Raw genomic sequence first — 23,410 nt, forward strand, 5'->3', positions numbered from 1 at the left:
GCCTAGGGGTACTACGGAATCAACTCTTCTAGCTAACATATTAGCCCAGTTGGTTAAGTATGTTTATTTGCTAATTATGTTCCTTTCTCTTTCTTCTTTAATTAATTTTCAATAATTTTTAATATGCTAGAGACTTTGTAAGAGATCTGAAGTAATTATTCCGTACTCGCACAAATATAAATATTTACAAAATATAAAATCATAATGATTAATTACTTTTTACTTTTAATTTTGATAACTTTAAATTGTTTAATAATTTATGTATGAAACATAAATAGATTATTATGTTACATTACATTGTGTTATTATCTTAATTAAATATGTGATTTGAGTATAACAATCTGTATCGTTCAATTATTTTTTGTTGGATATTGGGTTGCATCCATTCTTCCCAATTGAACTATAATTTATTTTTCGTTATTGTTATACTAAAATCATATTATTTTAATTTCATTTAGCTTGGTTCATCCTGATATATTAAAACTATATATTTTTACAACATTAAAATTTGATAGAAATTATTCTAGGAAAAAAGCAAAAATAAAACAATGAAGAGTTAATAAATTGAAATTTCATAGAAAATATAAGCGGAAATATTTTTAAAACTCATGCATATGTATAAATCACAAACTTCATTAACACTTGTGTTTTGTTTTGAATTTTTAAATGATTTATAATTATATATATGAAAATTAAGTAAAATAATATTTTAATTATACATATAATTCTAGGTATAAGAATTCAGACCAATTTGGTTTTTCATTTTAAGCAAATTTAATTGTAACAATTATTGAACTACAACTATTTTAATTAGGAGAATTTTCCAAATAATCCAAAATATGAAACTAAATGAAAATAAATACCACCTATTTAATCAAATGCAAAAGTAACATAAATGTGTAATGAAATTATAACTACCTTTTTATGACCCAAAAAATAATTAAACATATTTTGATGATTATAACCTTAAAAAAATCTACAAGAAACAATGAATCTTCTAAGAAGATTTCTTGAGGAAACTTTCTGAGAAGAAGTATATTTATGAACTTAATCTTATTATTAAATTATAAAATATGAAAAATAATTCAATGGAAAATAAATTTAAATAATGTATATATAAACATTTATAAATCATGTAAATAAAAAATTAATAAAATTGAATAACTATTTGAGAATAGATTTGGAGACTTCTCTAAAGTCTTCCTACAAGTCACATACTTCCAGATCTAAAACTTGCGTATCCAAAAATGTTTAGAATTGATTCAAAATAGAAAAAAAAATATGAAAGATAGAAAAAACTTAATTCTAGAATAATAAGAAAACAGTTACATTAAATGGAGTTTATAGTTTTGTTCAAATCTAGCAAAACAAAAATACACATCTAAAAATATATATCTACTTTCTTAGGAGGAGGAGATTAAAACCACATAATGAAGAACTTGTAAAAACAAGATAAATTGTGATAAATACATGAAACAAAGAGATAAGCAATTGATACAAGGTCTGGTGTCTTTGATTTCATATAGTTCAGAGAAAGAAATGTTAAATTGTTGTTGCAGCTATTTGAGAAAGAAAAAGTGTGTAAATTGTTTTTATATAAACGCCAAAAATCTCAATTAGGTTAAAAGTTTTTGGTGTAAAAAAATTCATGGATCATGAAATCTACTTACTCATGGAAATCTACACAAGTAGACTTCACATGAAGTCATCTACATCATCAATATTTTTTCGATGAAATATTAAATTTATTGATCATCGGAAAAATATAAACTTATAAACAAAACCAACTTTAAAACCTCCTATCCTTGTCTAATGTGGACACTGAACCAACGCTGTATTAAGCTTTCAAGTGATCTCTTCTCTTGGTACTGTGTCGATAATATACGCTGCCTAATGGTTTTGTCAAATCAGTTTCGCAAGTTGGGATGCTGGTCGTGTTTTCTGAGTATGCCGTCAATTTTAAGTAAATCATTGTTTGGTTAATATTTATTGATTATTTTTGGTTATATTTAAATTGAAAATAAACTTCACGATAACGTAAATAATTTTTGATTTGGTAAACTTTCTTTACAAAATCCACTAACCTTAAACTTACTCTATTTTGACTCATTCACATCAAAATATCATGAATGTTTACAATCTCTACTATGCAAGGAGACATTACTTTTGTTAATTGGAACTGCTTGGAAGATTTCTTTACCAAGTTTTTAACCTATAATCTAAAATAAAGTATTTGAACTAGATAACAATAAACTGTTCACTAAACATAAAATCAACTTTTAAAGTGCTTAATATATACATAATTTACACTCATATGTCAAAGTAATATTTCAAATATGTTTAAAATTTTAAAACCTAGTCCTAAAATACAAACATTACTTGAACGTACTTAACTAACTCTAACAAATGGACAAATATGATTTACAATCTATATTTTTCCACCTACTTCATTTCACCTACTGCAAATATTCAATTTTATAAATAATTTAGCTGACTATTAATTATTTATATTTACATAAGTTTAATTATTTTATCAAAGAAATGTTTAAAATTTTATAAATTAGTTAAAGATTAAATTCATAAGCATATTTTTCAGACTTCATTGTTTCATGTAGACTTTTCGTAAATGTACTTTAATATTTTTGTTTGGTCATAACAATTAAAGTCGCGCATAATAAATCTATCTTATTAAAACAGAAACATTATGTTGGACCTAACATTTATTTTGTAAGTTTTAAATTAAATACATCTTTATACTTTATAGTTAAACATACATTAAGTCACTAATGTTTCTTTCTTTATACTACTATCCATGTTTCCAAACAATATACTTATTTGTTTATACTACTATCAATGTTTCTAAACAATATATTTTTATACTACTATCAATGTTTCCAAATAATACAATAATTAATCTTAGTTATTTATATCTATCATTTCTCTTTAAAATTTTGTAAAACGTCATAATTTCATAAATTACAAAATAGTGAACTTTAAAATTTCGATTATAAGATTACAAATTATGAAATATTACAATTTAAATCCAATTAGATTACATATCGGTCATCCATCAGTTCAATCGGTTGGTCTCGGGTTTTAGTGATTTTTTAATATGAATATTTTAAAAACATAAATTGAATTGTCAGATCTCCGGATTAACCGGTATAATCACAATCGGGTTGAATTTAAAAATACTGATTTAAATGCAAAAATATTTTCAATACACACTCTTTAAAAATAACCAAAATATTTGTTAAATTATTAGTGAAATTTTTCATCGTAAAATATCCCGCACTTCAAAAGCGCGGATCAAAATCTAGTTTATTTATTATAGTTAATCACATATATCGGGTCCATAGCCACATTTAGAGGCTCCTCATGAGAAATCCCTCGAACGTAATTCCCGGTCCGAAGGCTAAACCTAGACCCCACTCTTCTCCACCTCTGCCTTTCTTCTCAAGCTCACCTCTTACTTTGTCCATTATGTAGAAGATGGTGTTGCTGCTTGCGTTCCCATAATCCATCAACGCCTGTCTGCTGCATTCCAACTTCTCTGGTTTCAGCTCCAGTTTCGTCTCTAGCCCGTTCAGGATGGCCGGTCCACCGGGATGAACGGCCCAGAACAGGTCATTCAACTCCAATGAACCAGAGCCAGCCTTTGCCACCAGCTTCTTGCAGAACTCCTCTATGTTGTCTTCGATCTTCTGAGGCAGTTCTCTTCCTAGCTTGAAGCTTATGCCCTCCTCTGACAACCGCCCGTCAATCACCCCATGCGTTCCTGGTAGGAACTGCTGCAGCGCATAGTGAAGCTCCATGAAGGGACTTTCTGACTCTGTAGGGTCTGCTCCGATGATCAGGGCAGCTGCTCCGTCTCCAAAGAGAGCAGCCCCGACTAAGTCGTAAGGGCGAGCTTTGTTGGGGGGACGGAACCCAAGAACCATAGTCTCAGAGGTGGTGAGCAGCACCCGGCTCCCTGGGTTGTTCTCAGCAATGTCCTTGGCCACGCGCATCCCACTCACACCTCCGTAGCATCCCAGAAAATAAAACAACACCCTCTGCACCTCGTTGCTAAGGCCCAGTTGTGCCGAGAGGTAGAGGTCACCCCCGGGCAAACGGAACTCACTGGATGAAACATAGACGAGATGAGTGATATCTTCCACTGTCCTTCCCCATTCCTTGATGCAAGCCAAGCTCGCTTCATATGCCATCTGCACAACCGCCTCGTTTGCGATCTCAAGCCTCTGTTTAATGGTTGGGGAACCCTCCGTTGCTAGCTCAGGGTATTTTTGCATCGTCTCGCTGGACATGACCGTGTAGCGTGTCTTCACAGTTGTGGTTTTACCTAACACCACCAACCCATGCTTATTATATATTCATACAAGGGTGAACCGTATATATATAGAAGAAAGCAGAGGGAAATTAAAAATGATGAATGTTACACAAGTGTTGCAGCTTCTCTTTGATAGAGGGGTCATCGCATTTGATTTCACGGAGATACTCCTCCACGAGATTCTCTTGAGAGACTACATTGCTGGGGAAGGCCTTACCAAGAGCAAGCACAGTTGCCTTTCCTTTATTGGCAACACGCCTTGTACTTTGGGATATTTCCTTTTGTTTTGCTACCCTTCCGGTGGCCAACATATTTGTCAGGTTTCACAACACAAAGAGTTAGTGAACTTTTAATTTATCGACTGTGGAAAGTTAAATAGAAGAAGAAGAAACGGGTTAGTAGAAAATGTGGATGGTGTGTTTGTAACAAATAAAGACAAAAGCCCTAAATAAACTCAAGAGTACACTTTGAATGATCCTTGAAATTTCACAAACGAAACTCCTCTAGGACGCATGCACTTTTTGTATAGCTGAGATTGAGCGACTTCGTGCTACTCCTGTCCTGATTGAGGCAGCTGAGAATATACTTTTCTTCGGCTACGTTAGGACTTCCCAAAACATTTATTAGATTCCTTCATACTGATTGTTTCTTCCTTCCTCTCAATAATCTGATAAACTCCAATATGTTCTCAAGCCTATCTATTAATACTAGGAATCCAAATAAATGCTTAGGATGTAACTTTTTTATTTTAACAGTGTGTCTTTTCAGAGTTTCAAAAAAAAAAACATTGTGTCTTTTCAGTTTAAGAAGTGCATTGGTTTAAAAGAAAATGTCAAAAATATAAAAGTATGTATCTTTTCATTTTAACAATGCCCATCTTAAAAAAGAATTGTATTGATTTAAAAGAAATTGTTAAAATTGTTTAAAATGTAACTTTTCATTCTAATATTGTGTCTTTTCATTTTGAGATTGCATTAGTTTAAAAAAATTGTCAAAATGTACAAGTATGTATCCTTACATCTTAGTGTTTTTTCATCCTCAGAAATGCAATGGTTCTTAAAAATTGTCAAGAAGTCATGGATTTAAAAGTTGTCTTTTCATTGTAAGAATTGGATAAGATAAAACATTTTCCCTTATACGTAAGTTTAACTAAAAGACAATTCTCTCAAATGGCCATTTTAATTTTTTTTGTCACAAATTAGTATTCAAAAAAATAAAATAGCTTTTTATTTTGAAAATTTTAATATTTATTTTTTATTTTTTGAAATTTGAAACTCTATCCCTAAAACTCCTCCTTAATTAACTATAAACCCTAAGTCTAAATTAGTTAATCCAAATTGTATAAATATATATTTTATCCTTTAATAAAAACTTTTTGGTCATTTTTTTCTCCTTAAATAATATTTTTGTGAAAATAAATTAAAAAGAGTTATCTAAAAGAATTTTTCTTAACTAAACTTAAATGGAAATTGTTTGTTAGAGATTGAAGTAAATTTTTACAACTTTTTAAGTCAATTTTTACAACTTTTAGTGATGAACCATTACAATCTTTAATGATGAACCATTGCAATTGTTGTTGGTGATCGTAATCTTTAGTGATAAATCATTATAACTTTTGGTGTTAATCATTGAAACCCTTAACTAACCAGTGTAATGTTTGGTTATTAACCTTTAGTCTTTTATGTTAGGAGTTGTGAGAATTAACAAAATCAAAGAACTTGAACTTTAAACTCTTGAGTAAATCCTAAACTTTTGGATTTGAGGTTTATCCAAGGGTTTAGGGTTTAATATTTTTCTCACCATGTTAAAATTATTTTTTTTTTAAAAAAAATTTCAAAGATTTAGGATTTATTCAAAAGTTTAAGATTTATCCAAGGATTTAGAGTTTAAAATTTAGGGTTTAAGATTTAGTGTTCTGGTGACGGTATTAATTTTTTTTTTAATTTTTTTTTATATACTTTTATTTTATTTAAAATTTACCTTTTTCTTTTTAAAATATAAATAATTTGACAATATATATTTTTTTAAAAGATTCTGAATATGAAATATCAAATTTTTATTGGTTGGTAAACTTGGATGTTTACCTAGGGGCTGAACCCAAAAATAAATCTAAAGAGAACACATCATATGTATCTCTAATAATCCGCTAATAATAATAAACTAGGTGATAACCTGCGCCTTGCGCAGGAAGAAAGAACTTAAAGAAATTATAATTTTAAATATATAACTATTAAAAAGGTAAAAGTCATAAGCACAAATATTACATATTATTTCATGTTAAGAGATTCAACGAAATTGTGGATATGTAAATAAAGTAAGCTTCAGAGTTTTTAAATCTTGTGTTATTGTTTTGTGTGGTTGAAGTATAGTTCGTGGAAGTAGATCTATAAGAGTAACCAAAAACTTATATAAAATTAATGAAATCTGCCATTGGTGGTTTCCTAGTGTACTTCTAGTTTTGTTAATAATGATTCGAAAAAATGATGTGGGTGAGAAAATGTGTTGAAACTGCTGTATGTTTAAGGTTTTAATGATGAAAACAAATCGCCAAAATCATAGTAAATATTTACTAATTAATATTCTCACACTTGCGGTACAATTTACTTTAAAACATGCCTTAACACATGTTGTAATAAAAAAATGCAGCTCTCAAATTACGCAAAATTTGGATCTCGATTGTATATGGAAATGTGTTTCTCAGCGACTATAATTGAGGAAAATTACATGTTGGTTTTAAAAAATTAATTAACGAAAATTATGAATTGATTCCAAACTTGACTTCAAAATTTTAGATCTGATTGATATGTTTGTAAAACCAATCAATGAATTGAATACATATTTTGCGTGAAAAAAACATAATCAAAGATTATGCAGTGTTTACGGAAATTTAATGTATTTTCCTAAATAACTGTCAATTTTAATTTTTATTCTAACTGAGACTAATAATTTTGAACATATATGTAGTTTCAAATATTGCATAGTTTTATGATTGGTCGAATCCAAAAATTAAATCATTCCAATATAGTATTTTGTAGTAGGTACATACCTCTTTCATTAGTTTTTCGTATCACATCGTAAAAGAGATTTATGCATAATTTGATCATGATCTTTGAAGTATTAAAATATTAACAAAATACTTGAAAACATGCCTTAACGCATGTTGTAATAAAAAATGCAGCTCTCAAATTACGCAAAATTCGAATCTCGAAGTGTATATGGAAAAATTGAGGAAAATTAGTTGATTGTTTCAAAAAAACCAATTAGTGAATATTATGAAGTGATTCCAAACTTGACTCCAAAATTTTAGATCTGATTGATACGTTTGTAAAAATAATCAATGAATTGAATATATATTTTAGATAGGAAACAATTACCGTTTTTGTTTAAGTCAAACATATTGAATTGCATACCAAATTTAGTTTGAAAGAGATTGAGATGGAGTAAAAAACACGTAGATCACGTATTATATACGAAGTTTTTATTATAACATATAGATTGATATATAAATTTTATAATATTTAAAAAATAAAAATTGTAACTAATGACTTTTGTAAAGAATAAATTTTTACATAATATACTATATTTTAAAAAACTTACAGTTAAATACTATGCAATATTGTTGTACAATAGGAAACAAACTAAGAATTTGGTCAATATTATTAAATTTAAAAATTAATCGGTGACGATCACATTTAATTCTTAATTTGACGTGATTGACAATTCAAATTTGGTCTTTGACATGTATTAATTTTTGAAACAATACCATAATTAACATAGATATATTATTAAGATCATGCATTGATTGATATTTCTTTTTTCTTTTAACAATGTGATTGACAATTCATATTTGATCTTTAGACACCTAAATTAAGCGAATCAATGACCTAATTAATGTTGAAATATATTTTTCCGCTATTGCATTAACCTTGTAAAGACAATTCATATTTCCATTTGCCAATAAACAATCAAATAGTATATTGCATTAAGAAATATGACATTGACAAAACATAGTTATTGATTGCAAAGGAGAAGCAATTGATATTTAAAAATTATATTGGATCGGCTTGGAAATTTTAAACAATGATTCAAAAGTACAAAGGTACCATTGATAGGGAAATAATATAATTTAAAATCGTATTATAAACCCCTTGAATCAAATACTATTATGCAACTCAATAAGCCACAATGATTCAAACATTTCTCTGAAGAAATAAAATTTGGTTTTTCTATAAAAACAATTATTGCAAAGGAGAATCAATCATTATTTTAAAAATAATATTGGATCATTTTATGGCAATTTAAAACAGTGATTCAAAAGTACAAATGTATCATCAATATGGAAATAATATAATTTAAAACCATATTATAAACCCCTTGTATATATATACTATGTTGCATCTCAATAAGCCACAATGACTCAAACATTGACAAAGAAATAAAATATGGTTTCTATATAAAAACAGTTTTCAAAGAAATAAATTAGGTTTCTCTATAAAAATAATAATGGTTACACTTTAATACATCGTCATGTGAAAACTTATGGTCATATTCGATTTCTATATAGTCCTACAATATATTCTGAAAGTACAATATGCCTCAATAATTTATTATGTCTAAAACCATATAGTAGACTAAGTAATAAATATATTTCCGAAAATAATCAGAATATATCATTAATTGTAGACGTTTTAATTGTTGTTTGTCAATAGTGAAAAATATAATAGTATATTAGTCAAGTTATATTATAATGATCAATGGCAAATTTTGTAATTTGTCTAGTTAACAAAGGATCTTTTGATATAGGGTGTGAGAGAGCTTGTGAGATTGACACATAGGAAATGACACAATTGAAAATAACAAATGAACTAAAGGTTAGTTATCAAATGGTCTACTCAAATAATAAGAAGGGGATGAACGAAAAAAGAAAGATGGTAACAGTCCAAACACTCATTCACGTGTTATTGAAGCTGGTTAAAATTTAACTAAACAAAAGCTTCAAGTAGATAGAAATGTATAATGTGGAAAAGTAACAGTAGCTAGTATACTATCGGATTTTGGGTGGAAACATATAATTAAAGAAGCTACATATGTATGATGATAAGAATAGAGAAGGATGTATATATGGTCATGATAGATCACTTGATGTGCGAAAAGGGTTAAATTCGAAAGCCTCCACTGCGTGGGCAACCTCCGAGGACATCCACTGAGATGGAGACGAACACTCTTCTGCTTTATCAGGTAGCGTCATGTTTTCATCTTTGAGATAAATTATCTGATTCTGACTTTGGTTCTGATGTTGATGGATGGAGAAGTCTGGGTGATCAAATCGAATCATGTGGGAATCAAGCGGATCAGAGGTGTCAATGGGGAAAGATGCATAGGCTTGGTGAAGTTGGCATGTGTGGTGGCCGAAGTAAGTGGTTGAGTATAATGGAGGGTTGTGTTGGATCATCTGAACCTGCTTCTTTGCTTCACAATTCTGGTCTTTTGTGTACGCACACTTGTAGTAGCTCCTGCCATTTCATCATTCCTTTTTTAAAAAAATAAATAAATATAAAACCCCCAAATACACACATATATATATATACCTTTGGTGATTTGCTTCTTTGATCTGCTTTTGTCCGTATTTCCTCCATAGAAAGCCATCGTGGTAGATCGGGTTGGGGGATTCGTGTCTACGGTAATCTGAGCTCTCTGCCACTGATGTCTTTCTGCAACCACCAAGCTTATCATGATTGCATGGACATCATTTCTTTCAAACATTCTCAAATATCTCAATTGATTAATATGTATACCTTCCCCTCTTGTGAAGTGGTCTCCTGCTGTTCTCAAGAACAGGAGACGAATCCTGGGGAGGTGAGTTATTGGATCGGTCATCTTGATGATGATGATCGTTAGTATCGATCAATATGGATAGAGCATCCGAGAAACAATGGAGGACGGACTTGGCCAGGTCCTCCCTTTCCATGGACGAGTCTAACTTGGCCTGGTCCATGATGAGCTTGAGCTGGTTGGCACACCCATGGCCGTGAAGGAGGGTCTCCACAGCGTTTTCCTGGCTAGACTTCATCTTTTTTGTTGACTTTGTGACTTAGCAATTCTCTCACGTTTTTAGCAAATCCCAGATTTTTAACTAGGAGATGTGAATGTGATGTGATGGGTGGGGTCTCTTCGTATATAATGAGGTTGTTGTTAGGAAGTTTCGTGCGTGTATATATATAATGGTGTGTTAATTACCATACTCTCCTACTAGTATTATGTGATTAGAAAATGTGTATGTGGCCTTTGAGATAACCCATGATATATAACATTAGAAATGGCATAAAGTAAACAATCATGTGCAAACTCATTATCCTAGAATCATGAGTAAGCTAACACCGCCAACAATTACGGCATTACTATGTTGACTTAACGAACAATTATGTGTAAACTAACACCCCGCCTTCATTCCTCCCGGAAACCGGATTGACAGCACCGGGACCCTCTCTGTTTTTTTGTTTGTCTTGTTGTTGTAGAATGTTTGTCTCTTATATGTAACCTAGCTTGCTGTTTGTTCATATCGTCGGTGGTCTGTATCTGTGCTCCGATATGCTCCAATTGGGGATGTTGATTAATATAATTAGAAAAAATACAAAAACAAAAGGTAGGTTTGTTGATCTAAATTTGAGTTAATTATCACACAACATCGGTGAGAGTGAAGTTATAGATCTCTGACAATGGGACGGATCTAAAAGTCATGTGGCACCGCACCTGAGAAGATGGAACGCCTAATAATAAATTGGAAATCAGCCAAAAAAAAACACTCCAGAAATTGCCAAAACAAACTTGGACATATTGGCTGACCAAAAAACATAAAACTTTAATTGACTTTAGAATTAATTAACAATCATTTCGTTGACTTGCCAATTTAGCACACCGTCGAAAGATTTGACGGAAAAACTTAACGTCGTTTATTGTTGACGAAAACGACGTCGTTTTACATAATTTGAAAATAAAAACATATAGACCACTGGATTTGAACTCGGGTTTATTGAACAAATGACAATGTATTTTACCACTAGACTAGTGGCACTTTCAATAGAGTTACTAACACTTTTTTTTTGTCATCAACAACACTGACTCATATAGACTCTGCACATCAAACTGGTAGCTCTGCATCCATGTGAACGACGAAAGACGATTGTTGTCTGGCACTGCGTGCTAAACGATCCGCCATTGTATTCTCCGTTCGTGGTACATGAATAAGCTGTGAACTTTGGAAGCTACTTTGTAGACTCTTAATATCCTCCAGATAACTTGCAAACGCTGGCCACTCCTCTGGTTCCGAAACCATCTTCACCAACCGAGAACAATCCGTTGCAAACGTAACCTGAAACTGTCGCAAATTTCTCATACACTCCATTGCCCAAACCAAAGCTTCCACCTCCGAGTGTAGGGGTGATATACTGGCTCGAACATTTCGTGCCCCCGTTAATCCCTCGAATCCCTCTAAAGTGCTATACCAACCCTGTCCCGAGAAAGAATCCTTATCCTTCTACGAACCATCAATAAAACACCATCTTCCTCGAATTGTGATAGGTTAATGTACCTCGTGCGGAAGATTTCTTCTTACACATTTAGTTTTATTTGGTACTGGTCGAATATAAAAAAATTTCTAAAAACTTAAAAAGATCTTTAAAATTCCAAAAATTTGTAAAAATAAAGATTTTTTTATAAAATTAATTTTGAAATTATAATTAAAATATTTTTTCTTAAAAAAAAATCTTCAAACATTTTCAAATTTTTTCTTTCAATTTTTTTTTTAAAAAATAAAAATTTTCCAAAAATTTTAAATTTTAGAATTTTTTATAAAATTAATTTTGAAATTTAAATTAAAAATAATTTTTTTCCTTTAAAAATTAAAAATATTCCAAAATTTTCATTTTTTCTAAAAAATATCCAAAAATTTAAAAATTCAAAGAAAATGCAAAAATTTAAAGTTTTCTTTATTTTTTCAACTTGAAAATTTTGGGAGATTTTTTTTTTTGAAAAATGAAAATTTTGGAAGATTTTTGATTTTTTAAAGAAAACATAAATTTTATTTTTAATTTTTATTTCAACATTAATTTTATAAAAAAATTTGAAATTTTTTTGAAGATTTTTATTTTTTAAAGAAAAAAAATATTTTTAATTTTAATTTCAAAATTTTTTTATAAAATTTTTTTTATTTTTTTCAATTTTCGGAATTTTAAATATCTTTTTATGTTTTTAGAAATTTTTTTTATATTCAACCAGTACCAAATAAAATTAAATGTGTTAATCGATTGAAAGTGTCACTAGTCTAGTGGTAAAATACCTGTCCATTTGTCTAAACCAACTCGAGTTCGAACCCAGGTATCTACATGTTTTTATTTTTAAATCATGTAAAACGAAACGACGTCGCTTCAATATTTAACGCCTAGTTAACACTATCTTAACCGTGGGTTACGGTGTGCTATTATGGTCAGTCAATCTTAAGTTGCTTAATAAATGAAAAAATCAACAAAAGTTAAGTATTTTTTGGCCAAGTTCGAGTACATGTTTGTTTTGGCAATTTGTGTAAAGTTGAGTTTTTTTGGCCGATTTTCCAATAATAAATGGGTGTAGAAAACGGGAGAGCCAATTTAAACGGCGTAAGCGAGCTCCGTCAAAAGTGACGTAGAGTACATGACCTCATCCTATCGGACGTCATGGAAGGTTGAATTATGGATGACAGATCACTATAATGCACTAATTTTAATTTAATCTCATCAGTCATCATCTATCAATCCGATAAAAGGTACATTTATGATAAAATAAGCGAAAAAAGAAGATAAAATAAGCGAAATTCGCATGTGCTCTTTATTCGGATTTCAACTTCTGTTCTTTCTTGTAAATGTCTACATCTACTACGTAATAGCGTGATACTAAACTTCAACCTTTTTCTTTGGTACAAAACTTTAACCTTTTGTTTCCCTATACTAGTTTGAACTACATAAATCGTACTAAAAGTATCGTTTGCTTCTGATTCAATAGAACAAAACTTAGCTTCACCCCCTAAGGTGAATCTCTACATTCACCCACTAATAGGAATTAGTTAATTAAGATTTTATATCTCTTAAAAAAGGAAACCAAGTAATAAGAATTTAATGAAATAAAATTATGTTTTTAGATAAATATAAAGTAGTAGCAATTATAAAAAAAAATATTTTTTTTTTAATATTGATAAATCCGTCAGAAAATACTAAACCATAAACTCTAAACCCTAAATTCTAAATACTAAACCCTAAACCCTTGGGGAAAGCCTGAACCTTTGGGCAAATCATATATCCTAAATCGTTAATCTTAAACCCTAAACCCTTAATCATAAACAATAATATTAAACCCTAAATTCTAAACACGAAACCCTAAACCCTAAATTCTTTTACAAATATTAAATCATAAACCCTTAATCCTAAACCATAAACCATTTTGGAATTTAGGATTTAGGGTTTAGTATTAAGGGTTATAATTTAGGGTTTAGGGATTAGGATTTAGTTTATGATTTAAGGTTTGGTTTAAATTTAAGGGTTTAGGGTATAGGATTTGTCCAAGGGTTCATGCTTTTCCCTAGGGTTTAGGGTTTAGTATTTAGAATTTAAGGTTTAGGGTTTAGAATTTAGGGTTTAGTATTTTCTGACGGATTTATCAATATTAAAAAAAAAATTGATAATTGCTACTATTTTTTATTTATCTAAAAATATAATTTTATTTCATTAAATTCTTATTACTTGGTTTCCTTTTTTAAGAGATATCAAATCTCAATTAACTAATTTCTATTGGTGGGTGAATGTAGAGGTTCACCTTAGGGGGTGAATAAGTTTTATTCGATTCAATATAGGCGGCTAGCCATATTAGGTTGCGACTTTCCTATGGATGTCACAATTCCTTTTAATACTATAAAACAATTTAGTTATTGTTGTCTCTTTTCTTTTGGAACAATTTCATTGTTGTTTTCCTTTATAACTAGGCCCGAGCATTTTTACCTCAATCTGAAATACATAACCTAAATCCGAACCGGAAATACCGAAACCAGATCCGAATTGTTATACAAAAATATCCTAATGGGACCTATAAACTTAGTATTTTGGAGTTATAATCCGAATCAAACCAAAATCAGAACTAGGATACAAAAATATTTGAAATTAGTTAAATATGTTAATGTTTTTAATATATGGTAAGGTGATTTCCTAACAGTGGTTGAACTTGATCAAAAGGACTGTAGTAGTGCATATATCACTCCCTTTATCTGCAAATCACCGAACTCGTATGTCAACACGACTTTATCAATACGACGAGATCGATTTTGGATACTCTGATATTGTAGAGTATTCAAAATGCTTTTGTTGTTTATTTTATTTGTTATTTTGATTATTTTTAGTTAATTTAGATAATTAACTAATTTTTAATTAGATTTTTAAATAACTTATATATTTTGAAAAACAAATTGTCAATTTTTGAGGTTTAAAAAATATTTTTGGACGATTTTAAACATTGCTTAATCCGATCCGAATCGAATCCGAAAGGGACCAAAGCGAACCCGATCCAATAATTAGTAAAATCCGAATGAGACTTATGAGTATAACACCGAAAATCCAAAAATCCGAATCAATCGGACCGAAACCGAATGGACCACCGAACTCCCATGTCTAATTTGAACAACCATATTTGCATTAAACTAGAATCATGCCAAGGACCAGGAAGGCTCTGACTGGTGACTGGTGACCTAGAGAACAAGAAGAAACATCCAACTCCTTATGATTCCTATAAAATTACACCATTTATAAAGAATAAGTTATTCCTTTCCATTTCTTCTCATTCTTTTCCTTGTAGAGAATAATAAAACAAAAATATTTTTCACTAAATTTGGAAATGATTTTCACTAAATTTGGAAATGAACAATCATTTCCACTTATTCCTATTATTTTATTCTTTTTTGTTCATTTCCTATTTGTTCCTAGTATTCTTAAAATGACCACCAATTATAGTTAAAGAGTTTATGTTACATAAAGCCTTTGCCAAAGCATCATCTGGCTCATTTACAGTGCCGGCTTAGATAGGGGGACAAGCGGTGCGACCGTCCAGGATCCAGTCCATTGTCCCACAATTTATTAGTAGATAAAAGTCTAATTTTTTTAAAAATGTATATATTTTATATTAAAAACAAAAAAGAGGTCCAAATTTTTTTATATGAAAGTATTTTTGTTTTATCACAGTTTTTTTCTTAAATACTTTTGATATTTAAAAAAAAACACAAATAGCTATTAGATTTTTTAAAGAAAGATATTAGTTATGGAATTTTTTTTTTCCCTAGAGCCCATAATACCATTAAACCGGCACTGCTCATTTAGCTCCCTTGGAATGAACGACAACAAGCAAAAACTGAAAGAAAAGGAAAATCATTCGATATCCTAGAGAAGTTTGTAGATATTCTTTGGTTTAAGAATCAAATTTATGGCTCTAACAAACACAAAATAGTGTGATTGAAACCCTAATATCTGAATTTAAGTGTTTATCAAAAATTGTGAAAACCTAACCTTGGTTGCCAACAGTCATAATGGTGCGGAATGTTGGTAGACACTAATAGCTGGGTTTACAATAGAAATACATGAGTTCTAGGCTTGGTCGTTCAGGTCTTCAGATCGGGTTCAGATCGGATTTTGTCGGATCCAAGTCTTTCGAATCTTAAATATTTAAACTTGATAATTAGAATTTTGTCGGTTCAAGTTTGGTTTGGCCTTGTCGGGTTTGGGTCTGTTCGGGTAATTGGAACCAATAGGGTAATTAGAATTTATTGGTTCGGGTTTGGTTCGGTTCATGTCGAATCCGACCCAAAAATATACTCAAAACACACACAAATACCTGAAAAATATTTAAATACCTGAAAAATATCCGAATTTTTACTCAAAATCTGATCCGAAGGCATAAAAGATACCTTAACTTTTATCCAATTATCTGAATTATATAAATCTAAAATTTTACCCGAAACCCAAAACTATATCCAAAAATCAAAATCTGAAACTTAAAGACAATACCATAATACCAAAAATATACTAACACATACATATATACCTAATATATACTAGAAGTTTCGGGTGTTTCGGGTACCTGTCGGTTCTTAAATTCAGGTCAGATCGGGTTCAAAATCCACGGGTCCTCCATAACAAGACCCAATAAAATAAATAAATCGGTTTAGTTTTCACCCGAACCAAAATTTTTTGGATCGGTTTCGGATCGGTGTTCTCTGTTCACGATAAAATACCCAGAGCCAATGAACTTCCTCGAAATCGTGACATTGGTTGTGTTGCAATGTATATTCAACCAAAAATAGTTAAATACATAAAAATGTAATCCATAAGCAATAGTGTAGTTGATTTAATTTGAGTTACAACTTACAAGTAAAAATCATTGATAACTCAAAATTGTTACTAATAATCTAATTTTTTTTTTCTGTCTGAAAAAAATATTGAGTTAACAAAACTGATCACGTTAGTTATGTACGTTTGTATATTTCTTTTTGCTTTGTAAATTTTAAATACTAGTATTATTTATGGTTCCAATTCTACAATTATAATAATATCTAAGTTTATTTTTGGTTGAGATTGCAACTATAATTTGGAGTGAACATTTATAATTATTTTTTTTGCTATTATTAGATTTTTAGTTTAAAGTTCATGTTTTATCATTATTATTTTATTAATTTATTTTATTATTGATATGATAATAAATACTATTATCGGTGATCATAATATTTAGAGAAAAAAATATATTGAAATTTATTTTTTTCAAAAATTTTGTACTAATTTAAAAATGTATTTTTGAAATAGCTTAATGTTTAATGATCTTTTCACTATTTATAGGTTCATATATTCAATTCTCTTATTAAAAACTTATAATATAATTTATACGTGATATTTTATCATAAATATCACCAGTTATAAATTTTAATAAAATGAAAATTTGTACTTTTACTACAAATTTAGCACATAAACTTATAGTTTATACGTGCAAATTACATCGAATTACCAATCAAAACCATATTAATTGCCAATTAGAGTATTTGCTTTTTACTTATTTTTTGCAGTTGGATAGGAGGTCTACTGAACCAACCAAATTACATCGATAATAGAGTATGCCCCTTCAATCGCCACACTTTCTTACTTGGCAATGATTTTTTGAAGTAATGCAAACAAGATAGTTATATTCCTCTAAGAGGCCGCAACAGATACTTATGATGTTTCATTCATGTTTTTCAGAGGGTAAAAGTTTTGTCTTTGTACAGATGGATGATGAGTTTTCATGACTCTAGTCCACCTTCATCCTCCACTTTCGGCTCCACTACTGGTGGTATGCAATCCACTTTATATCGAAGAGTCTATTACTCCACAAATAATGGGGGGAACAAGACAAGTAAATGAACATATCCTCGTTAGTAAAAAGTAATGGAAAAAGAGGCTAAAAGGGATATCGAATACTTTTGTCTGCCGCAAAAATTGTAACTATCAATTCTACCTTTTTGAAGAAAGTTGAATATGAATTGTCCCAAACAAGTTTGTAGTTTCCAGCCATTAGCGTAGAAAAGTTTCCCTGCAAGGAACAAACACAGTGGATCCTGAAACCGATGAAGACACTAAATACCCAAGCTATGCACATAACAGAACAGCTATAAAAAAACGAAAAAGAACCTTATAAGCTTTCACATTAAGAAAAACTTATGAGGGTAAACATCACAGCTAAAAGAAAACTCATAACCTAACTTGTGAAATTAACAAAAAAAAAACTAAAAACAGTACTCATAAGCTTCCCGCCCCCTAGATGTACATGGCGCTTACCTGGTCAGCTTCATACCGATGGTAAGGTAATATCAGCTGCAATAAAAGACATTTGTAATCATCACTCAGAATTATATCTTAGAGGGTGAAGAGATATTGTCTGCTATTGAAGTTTAATGAGAGTTTGGAAACTAGTGAGCACACTCACAGTCTTTTCCCCTGAAGCACTTACGTACTCCACACTAAATCCAATATCCTGGTAAATAAGAAACAGAGGACGAACCACATCAGGTGAGAACATATCTGGTATTAAGAAACAACAGTTCACATGAAAGGTTCATCACAGAGAAATATAGGCTATCAACTATGTGTGAAAAATAAAGCTAACCAGATTCTAGCGAAAAAAGCAACATATACAATTTTATGTCTGCAATAGAGACAATAATGTGTAATCATCATGGTGATGCCCTCAACGCCTTAATCATCTTTGGCGAGGCAATATCCTTTTGATTAAGTATCGCTATAAGCGCAACAAGGCCATAACCTTTGAGATTCTTATCTAAACGCAATAGTTTTGATATAAGGCTAGTTCAATCAAACCTTTAGCATTGTCAAGTCAAGCTTACACCCATACTATTAAGTAACGAACCTAAGATTTCAAATAGGTCTTCTCTCTCCTACCACAACTTCGCTTTATATACGCTAAGTACTATGTTTTGATCTCATACACCCATCTCTTTTCATGTAACACTTCTTTCTTTTCTTTTCTCTTCTAACCTACTCTGTTTTCATCTTTCCTCTTTTTTTTTCTTGGATCATAGCTTTACACGACACTGATTCTTATCTTCTAGTGAAGTTTCATAATGTTGGAGGCTGTTAAGGAATTTTAGCTACATAATGAGAAAACCGATTGAGGGTTCAAAAAGAAAATACCATGCTTATCTTGCCTTGCATCAAGGAGAAATCCCAACCAATATATGAATTTTCGGACTCCACCATCAATGAGACCTAGAGAAACAACAATAAACATTAATCAACGATATTCTTTCACCAGCCTTATGCTTGGAGTTCTATATATGCCACCAGAAAATGGGAATACCACACACACCACTGTCATTCCCATCATCTTGAACACAACAATTTTCAGATGGAGCTTAGACTAAAGAGTAGTGCAAAAGCATTTGAGAAGAAGAGTTAACCTCAAAGGTTCTGCCAGCTTGGACGATTATCTCTTTGTACTCCTCATTTTCCCTAAAGCAGTACAAACTCTTAAGAGCTAGTTAAGAGAGAATCTTGTGAAAAATGGAAGCTAACCTTGAACCCAATATCCCAGCGGTATCTGCTGAAATGAAGAAGGGGGAATTGGCAAATACATCGCTGGAAAAGCACATATGTAAAACGTTACAACAAATTTCAATAGTGAAAGGCAATGCTCTATCTAACCTAAGTAATGTCTAAACATTATATCAAAATTGAAAAGTACCACAAAAAAACTAATTAGAAACAATTTATAGTAATTACATCATATTGTTTTCAGGCTACTAAACTTACTTAGGAGGGAATGCGTAGCAACAAATTAGGAGACTGATAAAACTACTAAAAAGGAAACAAGCCCTAAGAACAAATATCCACACAATTGTTGTCGTAGCAAGAAAGAGAGCTTTGTGTGATCCAGTACCATTGTTAGAAAGGAAGAAGGTACCTGATAAAGGTGACGTATCTTTCAAACTCAGATGCGTAGACGATAGCAGCTCCAGAGAGGAGATTCATTTGGTCTTTATTCCTGCGCATCACACATCACATATAATAAGATCTCACAGCCTCTAAATGGGAAAGTTCACTGAGAGATTTCATGAACATGTGAAGGAAGCAAAGTGATTATTGACTAAGCAAAAAAAAAAGAAAAGGAAAGTAGTATCCAACACAAAGAATCTTACAGTTTGAAAGTATCATATCTTTCCCAAAGAAGGGTTAAGAAAACCCGGATTGTCGTCACCATTTTTGTAAGAGTATAAAGAGGAGGTCCATAACGTTCTCGTTGTTCTTCCATAGGCCTTTGCACAAGTAGAAAAAAGATCAATTCTATCAGGCTAAAGTTTTCTTATGGACATCTGAATCTTCTAAGAAACCCATTGACCTTTTTTATTAAGAAAAAAATGAAAAAGATCATAGTGGGTACAAACATACCCATCATCATCATTAATTTGTCGAATAAAATCCAACAAGACCTACAATAAATAAATAAATAAATAAAAAGGAGAAGGTGCAGCATGAGTATGAGGGGGGGTTTGTAAAGGAAAGTAAGTTAGGGGTGCCTTACTACCTGTGGAACCCCAACCAAGTACTTGACAAGGGTTTTGTAGACACCAGTGGCAGAGCCTAGCTGAGCCAACTGTCTCCTCCTATATAAAAAAAAAACATGTTCTGTTTCTGAAAGCAAGAAAGAGCATAAAATGAATAAAGAAAGAAGGGAAGGGATGATGACCGCTCCATCTGCTGATTCCAGAGGAGAGCATAAGTGTCGCGTATGGAGCCTCCAGAGGAAACCAAGGCATCAACCTCGGCCTGTTTGTTCCTCTCAGACCTCTCCTTCTGCTGTCTGATGAGTGTTCCACGGAAATCTTGAGGCATGTAGGTCATAACTGTGGTAAAGACGCGGTCAGAGTTTTTAGTCTGGAAGGAAATGATAGCGGCCAGAACATTATCAAAATTGTCCTTGACATGTGATGTGATCCCAAGCTGAAACAAGAAAGACCAAAAGTTGTCAGGCAGGCAACAAGGAGGAGAAGAGGAGGGTTTAGGGGGGATGAAAAGGAAGCACCTGACGAGATGGTTGGAGAAGAAAGAGTATCTCCTCCATCTGCTCTCTATTTTTCCACATATTCTCATCAATTTTGTGAGGCGGCTCCCGCTTCGCTTCCGACCTTCCCCTACAAAAAAAAATAATTAAAAGAATTTATGAGGGAAAGTAGGATTAAACAGTAAATCGAAAAGAATGGAGGGTTAGTAGGTGAATAAGAGAAGCCATGTCAGCCGAAAGACGAGACACGTCGTCTGAAAGAGGAGGGAATGGATACTTGTCGTAGTAGGAAGCCAGATAAGCCCTCGTTATCGGCACAATTCCTTCTGTCGAAGCCATCTCCGATCACCGATCACCGATCACAACTAGGTCTCTTTCTCTCTTTCAGTCGTCCCAGTGGTGGGTGGGGTTAAACTAATTGGGAGGGAGGGAATATGAGGAAAGACAAGAAGGGCATATTCCGCATCTCTCCTTCCAAAAATCATTTTATCAAAGCCCATTCAAGCCTTTTTAGGACTTTATTCTACATTGCCACACTTACTCCCATGTGTATTCTCTCTTGCCCCACTTCATGAATCATTTAATTTTCTTTTTCTTTTAAATACAGAAATATTAGTAAATACTAAACTACCCTTAACAATACTACAAAACTACAGTTAAACCTAATCTAATCCTCTAGCCTAATCAGAATATTTCCTTCTCTCCTCTTCCACCTAGACTCACTACGTCCTTCTTCACATCTCTCCCTTTTTTTTTGCTGAAAATCCAAATTGATGAAATCACCCTGTCCTTTTTTTTTCTCGTTGTTCGAAATCATTCTGAAATCAAGTGCTATGAATCACCCTTCTTACAGAAACCTTCGATTTCATCTATAGCAGAAGCCTTCTATTCCATCTTCTTCATTCTAAAAAAATCTGGGTATCTTTTTTCGTTCTTCTTCTCTTTCTTTTGAATTCTATGCTTATTTGTAATGTGGGTTCGAAAATAATGGATAGAAATATGTGTGTGGATGCTTAAATTCGTGAGATTGAATTAATGAGTGAATGTTTGAATTTGAACATATGTGTTTGGTAACCACTTGATATCTTTCGCTGATATCTTGTTATCTTTTTTTTTTATGTTTGTGTTTTATTGAACATATGTGATGAACGGATTCAGAAGATTCAGACTATCAAGATGATGGAAGGTATCTTCATTTGTGCTGCTCCTCACTGTCTCAGGTCTTTCCTCAAGAAACCTGACTTTGAATCCCATGTCCATCACCTCCACGCCTCCCTTTTACTACCCGATGCTCCTCTTGATAAAGAAGGTGGCAACGACTCTGACCTTCAGACCACAAAGCACCAATCTTCTGCTTCTTCTGACTCCACACTCATGAGAGGTCCCTTAAGATCCCACCAGCAGCAGCAGCCTCCTCCGTTACTACACAGGTCACCTTCCTTGTCAAAGCCACTCTCTCGATTTGGGAGTTACCCTGCAGATAACAACGATAACTCTCGTCCTCCCGGTTTCGAAACCGCTAGTCCTAAACCTGGAATCCGGTTCCCTGACTACCCTCTGCCTATGAATATGATGCAACCACCGCCCACCATGCCCATTCCCAACAATCGTTTGCCTCAGCAGTTTAGCTTTCCGCCTTATCCAACAACTGATGGATCGTCTCAGCAATTCTACAATGGTGCACCTTTTGAGATGACAAGACCTGAAGACATAACAAGGTTATGTGCTCGGGTATCAGCAGGAGCAGCAGCAGCCTGCGCCAACGATGAATCTGAGTTTCCAAGGATCTTATCATCCTCAGTCCTCGTGGAATCCTGGTATGGAACCGCCTCAACAGGTTAACCGGGGTAGAGACGCTCAAGGTTTCGGGTGGCAACAAGACAACCGTGATGGCTTTGGGCAGGAGTAGTAACTATTAAGACTTGTTTCAACTCTTCTTCTTCTTGTATGTACTGTTTAAAACTATTTGTCTGAAAGTTTCAAAAAGTGGCTCTCTAATGCTTCTATCTTTAGAACCAATGTCTCTCTTCTTGATCAGTGTGAATCTGATTTTGGGTTTTAAGGTTTTTGAAAATGCTATGTGTTGTATGATTGTCTTTGCATCAGGTTTGGACCAATATAGTATAAGGCAGTCTGAGTTTTAAGAAAACACATTTGTACTACTAGGTTTATTAGGTATTACTAAGACAAAAACATTTTCAATACTTTATAAATAAAAAATTGGCACATGTCTAAAACGTGTAACACATTGTCGACATTTTGTAAAAAAAAACCTATGACAGATGTCTAAAACGTGTTGTTAGACAAAAATGTTTGAATATTAAAATAATATTAATTTTACTCTTAGTAGTACTCAAGCTAGTAGTAATATTTCATTCTTCATAGTAATAATTTTGCAAATTACAACATTTTTTAGTAATACAACCTCAAGAAATTAAATTTAATAGTAATATCAATATGTTTAGACAATTA

General features: G+C 31.9%; 4 protein-coding genes across 4 annotated transcripts; 1 reads left to right on the forward strand and 3 right to left on the reverse strand.

Moving 5' to 3' along the window:
* Positions 1–3,230: 3,230 nt before the first annotated feature.
* On the reverse strand, positions 3,231–4,685 carry LOC108829839 (type III polyketide synthase C). The gene is made up of 2 exons (XM_018603431.2): positions 4,440–4,685; positions 3,231–4,342 (listed from the first exon to the last, which is right to left on the reverse strand). Exons 1-2 carry the CDS (start codon positions 4,639–4,641, stop codon positions 3,366–3,368), a joined length of 1,179 nt encoding a protein of 392 aa, XP_018458933.1. The 5' UTR covers positions 4,642–4,685; the 3' UTR covers positions 3,231–3,365.
* A 4,577-nt stretch (positions 4,686–9,262) lies between these two features.
* Positions 9,263–10,591, reverse strand: LOC108829840 (probable WRKY transcription factor 62). The gene is made up of 3 exons (XM_018603432.2): positions 10,126–10,591; positions 9,919–10,041; positions 9,263–9,843 (listed from the first exon to the last, which is right to left on the reverse strand). The coding sequence occupies exons 1-3, from the start codon at positions 10,398–10,400 to the stop codon at positions 9,456–9,458; spliced, it is 786 nt and encodes a 261-aa protein (XP_018458934.1). The 5' UTR covers positions 10,401–10,591; the 3' UTR covers positions 9,263–9,455.
* A 6,815-nt stretch (positions 10,592–17,406) lies between these two features.
* On the reverse strand, positions 17,407–21,392 carry LOC108829842 (uncharacterized). The gene is made up of 14 exons (XM_018603435.2): positions 21,216–21,392; positions 20,960–21,068; positions 20,624–20,877; positions 20,462–20,540; positions 20,326–20,366; positions 20,076–20,192; positions 19,841–19,921; positions 19,453–19,515; positions 19,338–19,389; positions 19,072–19,146; positions 18,347–18,394; positions 18,199–18,234; positions 17,879–17,953; positions 17,407–17,741 (listed from the first exon to the last, which is right to left on the reverse strand). Exons 1-14 carry the CDS (start codon positions 21,275–21,277, stop codon positions 17,664–17,666), a joined length of 1,170 nt encoding a protein of 389 aa, XP_018458937.1. The 5' UTR covers positions 21,278–21,392; the 3' UTR covers positions 17,407–17,663.
* A 287-nt stretch (positions 21,393–21,679) lies between these two features.
* On the forward strand, positions 21,680–23,078 carry LOC130509835 (E3 ubiquitin-protein ligase HAKAI homolog). The gene is made up of 2 exons (XM_057006079.1): positions 21,680–21,856; positions 22,097–23,078. The coding sequence occupies exon 2, from the start codon at positions 22,115–22,117 to the stop codon at positions 22,778–22,780; it is 666 nt and encodes a 221-aa protein (XP_056862059.1). The 5' UTR covers positions 21,680–21,856; positions 22,097–22,114; the 3' UTR covers positions 22,781–23,078.
* Positions 23,079–23,410: the final 332 nt, after the last annotated feature.

The sequence above is a fragment of the Raphanus sativus genome, chromosome 3, assembly GCF_000801105.2.
Source record: "Raphanus sativus cultivar WK10039 chromosome 3, ASM80110v3, whole genome shotgun sequence".
NCBI classification, from domain to species: domain Eukaryota; kingdom Viridiplantae; phylum Streptophyta; class Magnoliopsida; order Brassicales; family Brassicaceae; genus Raphanus; species Raphanus sativus.